Source organism: Pomacea canaliculata, linkage group LG10 (genome assembly GCF_003073045.1).
Source record: "Pomacea canaliculata isolate SZHN2017 linkage group LG10, ASM307304v1, whole genome shotgun sequence".
NCBI lineage: Eukaryota > Metazoa > Mollusca > Gastropoda > Architaenioglossa > Ampullariidae > Pomacea > Pomacea canaliculata.
In genome coordinates this window covers 26,478,638-26,492,655 of record NC_037599.1, presented here as the reverse complement: position 1 = coordinate 26,492,655, position 14,018 = coordinate 26,478,638, and the positions used below count along the sequence as shown (strand labels likewise).

At 37.6% G+C, this 14,018-nt stretch overlaps 3 protein-coding genes across 6 annotated transcripts in view; 2 read left to right on the top strand and 1 right to left on the bottom strand.

Annotated features, from left to right (window-relative positions):
• The window catches only part of LOC112574545 (GTPase IMAP family member 4-like), a 283,763-nt gene that overhangs the window by 19,463 nt on the left and 250,282 nt on the right, over nt 1-14,018 (top strand). The gene's annotated exons all lie outside the window — the stretch shown is intronic.
• LOC112574535 (GTPase IMAP family member 4-like) overlaps nt 1-14,018 on the top strand; it is a 287,359-nt gene that overhangs the window by 25,743 nt on the left and 247,598 nt on the right. The window lies entirely within an intron of this gene.
• Nucleotides 6,062-8,695, bottom strand: LOC112574536 (immune-associated nucleotide-binding protein 8-like). 4 transcript variants are annotated; one of them, XM_025255677.1, is made up of 4 exons: nt 8,575-8,695; nt 7,903-8,013; nt 7,385-7,572; nt 6,062-7,048 (listed from the first exon to the last, which is right to left on the bottom strand). In XM_025255677.1, the coding sequence occupies exons 2-4, from the start codon at nt 7,997-7,999 to the stop codon at nt 6,521-6,523; spliced, it is 813 nt and encodes a 270-aa protein (XP_025111462.1). In that variant the 5' UTR covers nt 8,000-8,013; nt 8,575-8,695; the 3' UTR covers nt 6,062-6,520. The 4 variants fall into 4 exon arrangements, with proteins under 4 accessions (XP_025111462.1, XP_025111464.1, XP_025111461.1 ...); XM_025255679.1 differs by having other exon boundaries at nt 7,960-8,013; XM_025255676.1 differs by lacking the exon at nt 8,575-8,695 and having other exon boundaries at nt 7,903-8,077.

The following is a 14,018-nucleotide window of genomic DNA, read 5'->3' as shown; positions in this document are numbered from 1 at the left end:
ACTAAATGTGTAGTGCTTAAGTTTGGTCCTTGTGTTTCGGTCGCTGAAAATTCTTCCTTTCTCTTTGTGCTAGCTTTACTTTCTCTTCTAGCTTCTAACGTTTACATCCAAGTCACACAGATCCCAAAATACTATAATTATGCCTACAGAAAAGAACTAGTCGTAAGACAGAACCCAGCCTGCAAAACTAGTTTGGTGTGCAGTTCGTTGCAACCTGAGTAAACATTTTTCTTAGCCGTCTTTATAAAGAAATAGCTTTTAAATAATTCAATTATTATTTTGTTATAATAATACTGACAACAACAACAACAACAACAACAACAACAACAGAAGCTGCTATTTCTATTTTTAGCGGGTCTTCTTTTGCGCTTGAGAATGAGTGATACAGGTATGCACAGTGTGGTGGATCATCTCATGTTATCAAGACCCCTTGCAAAGATTTGCGGTGTATTTCCACTCTTGCGATGAAAAAAAAGACTTGTGATATGAAGGATAAAAGGTGATTCGTACAACTCGAAAGTATATTACGTAAGACAATTCTTTTGACTCGTGTTGTTTTACAGTTTAACAAAGGCAGTAAATACAGAGCATGCCTCTTTTGTGGCAGAGGATACATTGCGCACAACTATTTCAGATAGCATTTGTTCTTGTTCTTTCTATCTTGTTCTCACAATTCGAGACCAGCTTTACGAAACTGGCAGTCTTTCTGCAAATAACCACTTCCAAATACAGCTTAATGTGGATATGACATTAGCAAGGGCCATACTTTCACTCTCAGTTCGTGTCTTAACCTTTATACGAATCTATTAGTACTACTCCTCAAAATAAACATTTATGTAGTGTATTTACCCGCAATGAAGGAGAAAGGTAAGAAGATGTATTTATATTGAGGGGAAATGGTAAAAATATTGCCCCCACAATTACCTATCCATTTTTTTATGTTATTCTGTTTCTTTTTTTGTAAGGTCTTCACAGGGATTGAAATTCCAGTCGGTTGAGAGGTATGATATTGAAAATTTTTTTTTAAGGGAAACACATTTACACAAATAAGGTTACTGACATTTAGATATTGTCTTTTCCCTTTACTGCTCGTCATCTAGTAAAGTTTATATCAGTGGTTCTCAACCTTTTACATGTGACGACCCCCCTGACGAACACCGGTACGTCCGCGACCCCCCTTAGCCAGCTAGGTCGGTGGAAGAGCGGGGTGGGGGGGGCTTAACTAACCTCGAACGCCGCGTCGAGGAAATCAATGCAATTCAACAACGGAAGAACAAAGTTAGTATCTGCAAGAAGTATAACTGTTAATGAAATTTTACTAAAGCAAATTCTGCGGTGCTAATAAATATTATTTTATTGGACACTCACTTTGATTAATGAGAAGGTTGAGCCTGCTTGCTGTTGCATAGAGAAGCGAACCTGTGTGCGATGTTCGTACCCACTGCTATTCGCAGCTCAGCCTCTGCGTCCACACGATTTCTGTATTGAGACTTCAGCTGCCAATGCTGAAAATCCTTTCTCACACATATACGAAGTTGAAAATGGCAGCAGAACTTTCATTGCTTTCTCAGAAAGGAGAGGATATTCACCGTTGACGCTAATCCAGAATGTTGGCACTGGTGTTGTTTGGAAGACCATTTTCAGGGATTGGTCACTCGAAAGGTCGATGAGCTGCTCTTCTTCTTGCTTGGACAACCCGCTTGTGCTAGGATCAGCCAGAAATGGATTACGAATCCAATCGTATTTAGTCACATCAATTTCAGCGAAATAATGCTGAAACCTTTCTTGCAGTCCGCTTAGATGGGCAATAATTACATTCTTCACCTGATCAAGATTCAAGTTAACGTCAGCCTTGCACTTACACAAGCACGGAAACATATCAAAAATATTTTCTTGGCGTATCTTTTGCGTCCACAACGAAGTCTTTCGGACGAAAGCATTCATCTTGTCAGTTGTTTGTAATATGGTGGTGTCTTTCCCTTGTCTGGTCATGGCCTTCTGTCAGGGACCTATAGAGTACTAGGACTGAGCACGTGCGAATGAAAGGGTGTGAATGATGGACGTTTCCTGAATGCGTGCCTTTTAGATGTTAAAAAAAAAAGAGAGATGTGACTGGAAAGGGAGAGGGGAGTCAGCGATGAGAGATTGGGGAAGAGAGAGGGCAAAAGGTGAGAGGAGGGAGATTGGAGGCTTAATTGTTGAGAGGGGGATTGTGTTTTGAGTTTTGGAAGTGAGAAGTCACTGCATTGCCGAGACAGTGTACTTGAATAGGGAGAAGAGATTTGGAGTTTGAGCCCCCGCACCACTCGGTTACACAATGTAAACTAATTTCACTAATACCAGTATAAGAAACTTTTTTAAAAAATGACCACCTTCGCGACCCCCTTGTAGGCACGTCGCGACCCCCTGGGGGTCGCGCCCCACAGGTTGAGAACCGCTGGTTTATATGCTCCGTTACAAAATATTTGATAAGTAAAGCTTTTGACGGGAAAAAAATTCACTAATTATAAAATTTATCTCGAATCTACTCTATTTCCAGCGGGACAAATTTTATGTCTCCACCTTTAGAGGAAGAAAGTCTTTGATTTTATCCCCCTCATAAAATAAAATAACGACAACTAGAAGGCTATGTGCAAAGATAAACGGGAAAAGATGAGAGACGACTATCCACTGCATTTAGGAACCTCCTTCGTTAGATGTCAGTCATTGCCTCTGTCGTCTCTGCTTTGTACGTCATTGTATGTTGTTAGTGTTGAATGTAGATGATTGACAAATGGTTGACCTTTTAGAGGAGAGGAGGGTGGGAAGTCTTTTGTTGAGGGCGCAGAACAACTGTCCCTGTGTGTTTGTGTCTCTCATTTCGGTCAAAGTCGCAGTTTGCTTGGCATTTTCCGACATCGGATCTGTAGAAGGTAGTGCACGTTACCGAGAAGGGTGTTTCTAAGAGGTGGGTCACCGTCACAGTCAGATATTTCAGTAATTCAAGAGTGTGTCCCCGTGCAAGCGGGACAGACAAGCGACAGAAGGTGGTAGCTGAAGGGAGAAAAAGAAGTAAAGATATAACGTTCACCTTTTACGTGGTTGTTCGTGATTCATTTAAATGATAGCTGCATGATGTCTGTTAGTTATCTAACACTTCGAAAGATTGAGTCATTAAATCCTGCAGATAACCAACCTTATGGCGGAAATTGTTGCAACGTTCAATCAACAGTTTATGTTTAAACGCATATTCCTATGAATTAGCGATAAAATAAATCATTCTAATCCTTCCTTAAACTATAAAATAGTTTTATTGCTTTTCTCGAACAAGAGAACATTAACACTGATACTTGTTGACCACAGTCACAAACATCTGACAATCCTAATATTTTGTAAAACTATCTAAATGGCCAAAAAAAATTCAAGATATCATTTTGTTCTAATACAGGTTGGGGTTTTCTTTAAACCATCATTTTAAAATTTAGCTTCAAAATATACTTTGAATTGCATATATTTTTCACTGCAAATAATTCACATTATAAATTGAGTCCTGAGAATTTAAAGTGGTAATTTAGTATTACAGGTTCAGGGCCTAGGCAAAAGAGCGTGAGCGTCAGGCAGAGAGAGAACACAAGCACAGAGGTTTGTCCTTTAATGATCTGATAAGTTTTGAAATATTTTTTTTCTGTAGTTTTATTAACACCAACATAGTAATTTATATTCTCGTGTTTTCAAACTAAGAAGCAAAGTCTTTTACTTCACATCATACGTGAGCACACAAACCTAATGTCAATACATATATAGTTCTAAGTTATCAAGAAGTCATTTATATATATATATCACTAATATCAGCATTTATGTCTCGGTAACAAGTTGTTTATATGGTAGCCAGAATTTAGCAAAATTTCTTTGTTTATTTCTAAACATGCCTTTAATTTTTCAATTATTTGTGTATGTTGATACTTCCAGACAAAACCCTGTATGCAAGTATTAATGAAAGTTGTTTCAGTTGCCCCATATCTCATGTCATTTTGGGTTGGATGAAGTTATCTCCTTTGTGAAAATAGGGCAACGCTTTTGTGCCCCTGTGAGCACATCTTTCTGCCCGACCGCACGTTTATAAGCTGAAAGTGAGTGGTGATATTTTTTTAAGCGAAAAGTAGCAAGATTGAAGGAATATTGGCATAGATTTTTATTAAAGGATGACATTCGAGGACCACATGCCGTACATGTGGGCGTGGCTTCCTCTCCCCTAACCTCAAATCAATAATACCCACGCCCCCATCACCAAAGTCACGTGAATGAAAGTCACACAAAACATCCAATCACAAATAACACTCCATATCACGTCGTCTGCTCCGACTAATTGAAACAAAAAATAAAACACCTTTCTTAGTTGTAGATTACACTTCATAAAGACAAATAATACTTATTTTTTTGGATGTAATTTTAAATCACCCCATAGTTATATATGAATATAATTTATTATAAGTTGTATACTAATGAGCTATAATAAGAATGTGAACATTGATAACCTAGACAACCCAGACAGAAAGGCGGGTATCGAGTTGCTTCCCTTTGCCTTGACGCCTCGCTGACTAAATACTCGTCACACGATCTGTTGACTTGGATGTGGAGGAAGAAAATAAAGTATAGAGTGCAACCCCACATCCACACCAATGGATGTAAGTTAGAGGGTAGATGAACACAACGTCGGTGTTTGAATTAGATGCAGCAAAACTTAACTTTCTGTTTAATAGAGTTTGATGGATAGACCTGGAAATGGGTCTTATTTTATTAAAGAAGGTGCCAGGCAAGAGATAATATAGGTTTAGCCAATATTTCGTTAGAATGTCAGGTGAAACAGAAACAAGATCTTATGAAAACATTCTGTACACAGTAGCATTTAAAATCAACCACAAAATAACATCGTTAAATATTTGTCAAATAGGTATCGCATGACTCTTATAGAAAGGCTCATCAAAAGTGTGTTTTTTTCGCCGATTGTTTTTAATACCAATATGTCTGTGTGTCTTTAGTTCAATATTTTTAACTCTTCATTTACAAATGTTTAAACATTAAATGTTAAAAGTTAGACGTGTTATTTCTGATCATTTTTTTGCCATTTTTGTTGTGTTTTGCTCTGTAGTGGAATGAGAAATTTGTATAATACCAAGTCTAGTAAGGTACCGGATGGTCCCCGGTACATCCTTACATGATTGGAAGTGAAATGAAATGGATAGTACACACTGGTTTCATGGGGCTCACCCTGTGCTTTTCACCAATAATCCTTTATTTCTCCAATTCTTTACTCACACACTTTCACTCACTATTTCCTCTCACGTTAGTACACACACCTTGACACAAAGGGAGAGTGTAGAAAATATATAACAGAAGGTTTAGCAAATATTTGATTAGAATATGTCAGGTGAAACATTTTGTCGGCAGGCAGGAAAAACGGATGAGAGACCACTAATTACTTGCTTTTCCTAGTGTGCTCAGCATTTTCGTGTTCTTAATCTCATTGTGATATAATTTATGTTGCTGACTGGGAACAATACCGTATGGTATCTTCTGAACCAGTGATGCACAACCTTTTTCGGCCTGCGGGCCATATCCATTTCGGACAGCCGTGTCGCGGGCCACTTCACCGCAAAAAATACAAAAGGAAAAAAAAAAATAGAGCAGATACCATTTTTTTAATAGAAACAAGTGTGACCCGCTTACCATAATTATGTAGTAATTAGGGGATATTGAAGTTGTTTTCCCGAAACCAACTTCTGAATGTCCGGCCTCATCGTAGAGACACCAAGTCGGAGAACTGAATCGAAAAGTTCTTCCTCTCACATCTCCAGCCGAAAAAAAAGATTGGGAAACGCTCCCTACGTGGGGATAAATACTTCTTCTTCCTTTTTTCGTTTTTTTTAGTCTTCTTTAATACTAACATGCCGATTTCCTGCACTGTGGGCAGAAGTTTCGCGGGCCGGATATGGCCAGCGGGCCGTAGGTTGTGCATCCCTGTTCTAAACAGTAAATATAGACAACTGTACGCCAGTTCTTACTTTATTAGTTTATTGATAATAAAGAAAGAAACGAAGAAGCAAAATAACGAGAACAAACAATAGAAAAACATAACGACCAGTAAGTGTCCCTATGAACCTCTAACCCTTTGCAGTACTTAATAAATATGTTACTCACAATAAATTATAGGTATGTGTTGAAGCGAACTCTACCAACATGTCAGCAGACCGAGTAACATTTCTACTAAATTCTAACATTTTCACAAGAAAATCAAGATAATCGGAAACGATTATACACTCATTTTAATACTTAAGCCTCTTTTTACTGGGACTTTAACCTGCATGCCTATACCCCAATGTCAGTCTTAATAAAAGTGACTAAGAAATTATGATGTGGTGAAAGGTGTTTTAGAGCGTAATTGCCAAATGGCAAGGAAGTGACAAGTTCATCGTTGCAACATAAGGACATGTAGAAGGAGAAGTCTGACTCTTTCCTTTAGCCTCACACCTCTGCTGAGAATTCAGGTATTCATGTCTTGTGGGTGGGCAGTAACAAGTTTACTTAAAATAGGAGTATTTGCAATTAATTTACGGGTCTTACCTACCGTAGTGCAATATAACCAAGATATGTAACCACTCGTTGACGGTATTTCCGTTTTGATAAGTTTCATAAGTTTATCTACGGAATGTTTGTGCCGGGGTTCATCATACTTTCCTGCGGAGCAGTCAAAAACAACATATTGCTGATTCGCATCACGTAGCACGTTCACCACCTCAGGGCACCCGTTCTCCAGCTGTTTCCCGAAGTCGTCTAGGTCTTGCTCGAGCCTGTCCCCAAACGTGAAGGCCACCACGAGGTGTTTACAGAAGTCAGACCCCCAGTGCTCTTTGATCTGTTTGTAGATAGCATATTCCTCGGCGGTGTACCGAACGTCACAGCGAATGACCACTACCACTCCCATGTTAGTACAACCTTTCCACTGGGTAACTTCCAGTTTAGCAGTAGATTCATCCATATCACAGTTAACAGGATCTGGTGTGTCGACTACCTAGAAAGACATATTCAACAAAGGCATTCTTAAACGAGCAGGGATTTAAGATACATTGCCCATACATAAAGTAACAAAACGAACCTTAAAAAAGATCAACATGCAAGAAAATATAAAAATGGAAATTTTTGTTTTAGTTTACCTATTACACAAAAACATATTCACGACGACATTTGTCTTTACTTTAGTCATGAGTGTGTCATACTCTATATAGCAAGTTGCCTAAGTCGTAAATAAAATACAAACTAACCAGGGGTCCTTGACGAAGCTGCTCATTAAATAGCAAACACAAATATTCAATAGGCAGGCTTGCATTAATACATTATTTAGCATTACTTCAAGATTTTCTGAGAGGTTCCTTTTCACTGAGTGCTTTGTTGTTGTGCTGTTCATCCCACTGCCGATCACAAACGTGTCGTCTTGACAACGAAGAATGATGTTTCCAAGGCTGCTTTTTCCATTCCCAGTCTTCCCCACGATTACAATACGCCAGGCGGGATCTTCTAGCGCGTTACATTCACTTTCTGAATAAAATAAATTATCATCTCTTAAAAACATTATCTACTTATTATAAATGCAATCGTAAACATGAAACTAAATGAGTTTCCAGTAATTTTTAACAGTTTAATTACAGTCAAATACAATGGCACCAATATTATTCTACTTATTGTCTACGACATTACATGTTTGTGCATATAACTATAAAATTACTGTCTCTTACAATGTATATCATTTTAATCTAGTTATGTCTCATTTTGGCCATCTGTCTGCTCATACATCTGTCTGCTCATACATCCAGATCACAAGCATGTATCCACTAGAGTTTCACACGGTTATTTCTAACATATCTTTACCATTTTTTAAACTCGTGGGCGTAGAAAAATCATCAAGCTCTATTTCTGGAGACTTACTGGATGATGAAGCTGAATTTTCTTCGGCAAATAAAGACATAGCTGCTGCCTCTTCTAAAAGTAAAGGACACATAACTCAAATGCATTGAATCCAGCTCAACAACAACAACAACAGCAACAAAAAATAATTATCGAAAGGTTAGGTTTGCTCATAGGTCTTTTAATATTAATTTTTACACTATTTTTTCAGCCGGTTGAGACAGTTTATCACGCATTCTTTAAGTTAGGATAAAGTGCTCTTAAGGTGATAAGGACATTCTTGTTTCTTTCTTTAAAAGGAAATGACAAGAACATTCTAAAGACAGTTTTAAAATAGTAAATCTAATCGTATCTAAACGAGAGGAAGAAAAATTGCAGCTTTCAATGTACAAAACAATCTAAAAAAAATTTATTTTATTTTCTTGTATTACCGTGTTTGGATATAATCACAGCTGTTCGTGCTAAACATCTAGTAATACCAAACCTGCTGTAGGTGAAGCCCTAACTGCACGTATTTTATCAATATTATCATCACGCCTGTACATGTACTTTAAGCAGGTAAAAACTGAGATATCTAAGTGGTTATGAGGAAAAATATATGTCCTAGAAGAACTAAACAGAAAGAAACAAACACACCTTCACTTGCTTCTCGGAGCGAACGGAACAGAATTATCTTTCAGTCCGAATTACTCATGACATCAGGAACAGATGTTAAGGCCAGTACACAGATATGCTCCAAAACAGACTGGAGTAAATCTGAACCTCGCAACGTGTGTAAATTATTGAGCGCGATGTCGGGTAGGCGGAGCCAAACGTCCTTTCGCTCAAAATAAAGAGCAGACGAGTAGTAGGCCTAGTCCTGCCCCTTTCACGACTTCCTTTAACATTACTGCGTGTGTGTGCGTTTGTGGAATTTGTATCTGTTCCACTCGTCTGGTATTATTCTCTCACTCTCCAATTTTCTTACACAATCTACGTCTGTGATAAAACGAAATCTCTTGTATTTACAAAGGTTCACATTCCATTCTTTATTAAATGTTTGACGTTTTGTCTAAGAATTCAAATGCTGTATTTAGAAGTATATAATAAGGAGAGAGAGAGAGAGAGAGACAGATAGAGAGAGAGAGAGCTTAGAACTTAAATGCTTTATTTCTTTTTTTTTCTAATGTCTTTCTTTTACTTGCTTCCATTTTCTCTTTTTAGCTTTCTTTTCTTATGAATGGTGCTCGGATGTGTGATGCAGAGGTAACGATATAAGGACACGCCAAAACTGTTCTTTGCAACTTATCAACATTCTCAGCAGTCAACATTATATCACCTTTAGTATTATCATTATATCACGTTCACTAGTTAAAAGCAACACAATCCATCTCTTAGTCGTACATGCTCGAGGGAATCTTACCGCTTACATCTCTCGTTTACAAGGACAGGAAATAATACAACACGACTGAGCAAAACTTCAATATTAGAGATGAAGCAGCACACTCACACGTAAACCATATTTTTTGAGCTTTTATATCATTTCTTTTTTACGATTTTGCACAAAACAGCCGAAAGCAAGTAGCTGGCATCACTGTCAATACTGTGCTTTTATTGTAGAATATTTTTTACAGTGTTTACATTTACATCATTTCTTCAGTCATGGATGTCCAATGTTTTCTTTAAAAAATGCGTAACAAATAACAAATTCCCTGATCAATGTTTTAAAAAAATGTATGGAAACGTGGCAGCGTAAAAACATAGAAACTTCAAACCAAGAAAAAAAAAATCAAGTTTAATAATGGAAGCCCATTTACCAGCAAAATCAGACGTGGAATTAGTCAACAACCAAGCAAGCAAGCAAGTAGCAAAGTGTGTGAGCGTGTAAGTGATAGTAACGAAGTCACAAATATGTATTTACATTTATAACAAAGTCGCAGACGTTTCACGCCTGAGCCACACCGCGGCCGTTGCGTATGCTACTCACCTTCAGTTTCTCGTTCTCTCGTCCTACAAGATCGTGTCGTTGTTCATACTTCTTACCTTGTTTACGAACGTAAGTACACATTAAATATGACTTTAGTATGACTTTAGATGAACTGTTATACAAATGTTTTTGAAGGCATCCTAACGTTCGAGTGACAGTGAGAAGCAATTAGAGAGACAGAGGCAGACTAGTGTTTTCTGAACGTCGTGTGTGCTGTTGGTCCTTGTGAGCCGTTCTGCTAAAGAATCTGCTTTCTAAAAGTGTCATATTTTCTTCTGTAGTATAACTAGGTCTGACGGTTGATTTTAACAGTACAGAAAAAATATATTTAAAAATGAACAATATACGTGAAAAATAGGATTTTCTCCTTCCAAACGGTAGCTAGACATTTAATATATACCATGTTTAAGGGATGTATTGATTGAATGTGTGATCTATCGATTGATTGATTGATTTTTTCAGAGGAATTATGGCACATGCACAAGGCAGTGACAAAAACTCAATAGCAATTGTTATATTTGGCAAAACAGGAAACGGAAAGAGCACCCTAGGTAACATAATCATGGGCAGAAAGTCTTTTCCTGTTGGCAGTGGGATGAACAGCACAACATTAAATAGAAAAACTGACAACAGAACAGAGGAAGGCATACACCTGAAGGTATTCTTGTACTTCTTGTATAATTTATATGATAATGCATCAAAATGAAAGAGAACTGAATTGAATTAATTATTTGATGGGTCGACGACCCTTTCAAAGCAGGGCGTGATATACATTTCGTCATCGGCCGTAGAATAAACACAAGTAGTATATGTAAATTATATGAAATGCATGAATATGATCTTATCGTTTCAATCACTCGTTACCTAACACTTACACTCCTACCAACCATTCTTCATTTTCCCTCAACCTCTCTCATCTTCCACACCAACACTTTCGCCCATGCGCGCGCGCTCTCTGTTTCTCGTTATTACTCAAAATGAAAGAGAGAGAGAGAGCCCAGCTCCAAACAATTGGGGGAATCCTAGAGGTTCTTGTTATTAACATAAAGCCATGTTATTCTCGTCTACTGTAATACTCAAATGGTATGAAACATGTGCGTAAGCTTTAATGACGAGCAAATAAATGACCATGCACTAGTCTCTAACTATTCGTACATATAACTATGCATATATGAATATATATATATATATATATTGTGTGTGTGAAAACTCAATACACAACACATACACTCTTTCTCTTTCCAAATGTCTCCAATTAACTGATCGATAAATTGATCTAATCTATGGTTTGTTCCTTTACAGGTTATTGACACACCCGACTTTATTAGTCTTAATGGTCATGATCGTTCTCATAAAGACTTGACAAAAGAAGTAAAATTTGTGAAGAGAGAAGCAAAAGAGTCAAGTGCCCGCTATGCCGTGCTGCTGGCTATTCGATGTGACATACGCTACACGAATGAGGAGTATGATATTTATAAACAATTCAAAAAAATATGGGGAAGAAACTTAAGAAAACACCTGATTGTTGCCTTCACCTTTGGGGACAAAAGAAGCTCTAATATAAAAAAAGACATTGAGAACGCCAGTGATGCTTTGAAAAAAGTTCTGACAAATGCTAAGGGTCGATTTCTGGTTTTTAGTGACTTGGAGGACACAAATACCAAAGAAGAACAGGTGGAGAAATTGAGAGTAATGATTCGAGACTCTAAGGGAATGAAGACTCGTTGAATAAATGATATCTATTATCTTAGAAAGATGTTAGACCTGTTGACTGCTTATGGAGTAAACAATACGTGCGTTTTTTATTTCTCATCATCAAATCCGATTACTGTTTCATGTCCTGTCAAATTTATTGACGTTGTTAACAACATCATATGTTGAGGTTTTGACACAATGTATAGCATTTACAGCTACTGACAGTCATTTATGCTCTCGCTAACCTTGTATGTTATACTCGAAGAGTAACAACATACCGATTAAAGAAGTAGAATAATTTTAAGTGATGCACTGAGAAAGTCGTACATGATATTGCTTAAAAAACTGAGTAACATTATGTTTGTAAGTAACTGAGTAGATGGCATAAAATCTGGACTGTCCATAAGAACCTCTTGTAAAAGGTTTAATTTCTCATTAATGATAATAATAACAGCAGGAATGAGACAGGTTATAGCATGTTACCAGGAAAGACAATGCGCTTTATAGAAATAAAACCACATGACATTTAACAACAGATTTACATTGTTCATACCACACTGTCATGGCCCTGTAATAAGGGTTTCTGACTACTTCAGCATGTTGTGGACTATTCAAATCATAGGTGCTAAGCGAGTGGCTATCAAGGTTTCTTTGTTAAATATTTAAAAGGTTCTAAAATGGGTAACGGGCATATATAACATTCTTGATGCAAAACATCGCATTATGCCGTGTCCTCGTTCAATAGCTAAAGTTTTTTAAAATTTATTTTTAAGAAGCTGTTACAAGCGCGCGAACGTACAGCCACATCACCACATACAAAGTTTAAACAGTTAATCGAAGTGGTACATTATTTGCTAGTGTATGTGTGTGTGTGTGTGAGTGTTACGTGCGTGCATGTTAGGATGTGTGTATGCGTGTCTGTGTGCTCCAAAGCTGTGACCACACATGACACGCATGGCCTCCACAATGGGACAGGAGTCACGCAAGAATTGACTTTTGGTGCAAAATTATTTGAAAGACAACCTGATCTGCAAGGTTAGGTATGATCAGATTAGCGCAACAGCTGCGGTGGTGATAAGACACCCTGACCTGATTATAGTTTCTGGAAAATAACGGGGTGGCCTGATCAACCAGATGCTAGCAGCTTAGGATAGGAGTTAGAGGCTGGGACAGACCCCAGGAGCAAATCTCAAACTACAAGCAACAGCGAGCAAGTAACATCATACACTGAATATTCAATGAGCTTTAAGATAGTCTGGAGAGTAGAAAGACGTTTCTCAATATGACAAAGGTTAGGCAATTAACGGTTACATGAAAACGGTGGCATACTTGCTTACAGTTCTGTCAAATTGCTCTGCTAATTATTTCTCAGAGCGTCTGTGTGTTTGTGTGTGTGAGCTGATATATGTTTGCTTTGTTTATGTTTAGGTACACTACACCGAGATTAGCAACATAATCTAATGTGTACTGTATGAAACGTGGCAGGGTTAACATCCCCTCTCATTTCTTTCTTTAAAAATTTGCATGAGGTAGGTCAAGGCTGAGACCGTTATCGAGTTCATCTCAACCAAGCTGTGGCCGTGAAGCTATTTTCCAATTACCAGTTTACCTGAATTTTTAAAACAGGATTATATTTTCGATCTGTTATTAAAAAAGTATTTTCTGAAAAATCTTTGAATGGACTGGTATACAATTCATCTCCTGAAATTATGTTGCGCTGAATTTTCTGCCCTGTGCAGGTATTTCTGAGCAATTTTTTGTAAAAATAAAGATGTCGGTAGGACTGCGGTTTGCTCTGAATATTGCGTGAACATTTACAGCAACCTTGCTTGCTTTTGGTTTCAGTCTGTTTGGTATGATTCAAATACAATGGCACCAATATTAACGACTAAGGTGACCAATAAGTCTAAAAGGATTTTTTTGTTTTGGAAATATTAAATTTAAAAAAACCTCCATGTTGTGACTTATTTCTCTATTTTCAAAAACTTTTAAAATCGTTGTAAGAATGTTGGTCAGTTCCAATTTCTTGAATTGGTCGGATGGAAAATCGCTGATTTCTGGTGTGTGCAGTCGATCTAGTGCAGGGGTGGGCACTTAATTTTCCCAAGGGGCCGCATGAGAACAGATGGTTTAGCAGCCGACGTATATAGTTTACCCAATACTGTATATATAGTATATATTCTGGCGGGCGGGCGGGCCGGTTTCAGAGACAGGAGGCGGGCCGGCCTTTGCCCAGGTCTGATCTATTGGGACTTTTTTTTTTACAAAGGATAATGTAGACATTGCATTAGTGGGGCAGAAAAATGCTTAGATTGAAGAGTTCAAGATCTGTGGTGTTTGTAATGTATACCTTTGAGCAGGTTTTTGTCTATAGTATGATTATACATTGTTTGGAAAGTTCCCTGATTTGTCTTGATGA

Bases quoted from the DNA above. Each gene is read 5' to 3' on its own strand.
- LOC112574536 (XM_025255676.1), bottom strand. From the start codon at position 8,032: ATGTGTCCTTTACTTTTAGAAGAGGCAGCAGCTATGTCTTTATTTGCC. The intron at 7,573-7,902 runs GTAAAGATATGT...TATTTTATTCAG, and splicing joins GCCCACGAGTTTAAAAAATG to AAAGTGAATGTAACGCGCTA. The intron at 7,049-7,384 runs GTAATGCTAAAT...ATGTCTTTCTAG, and splicing joins ACCTCTCAGAAAATCTTGAA to GTAGTCGACACACCAGATCC.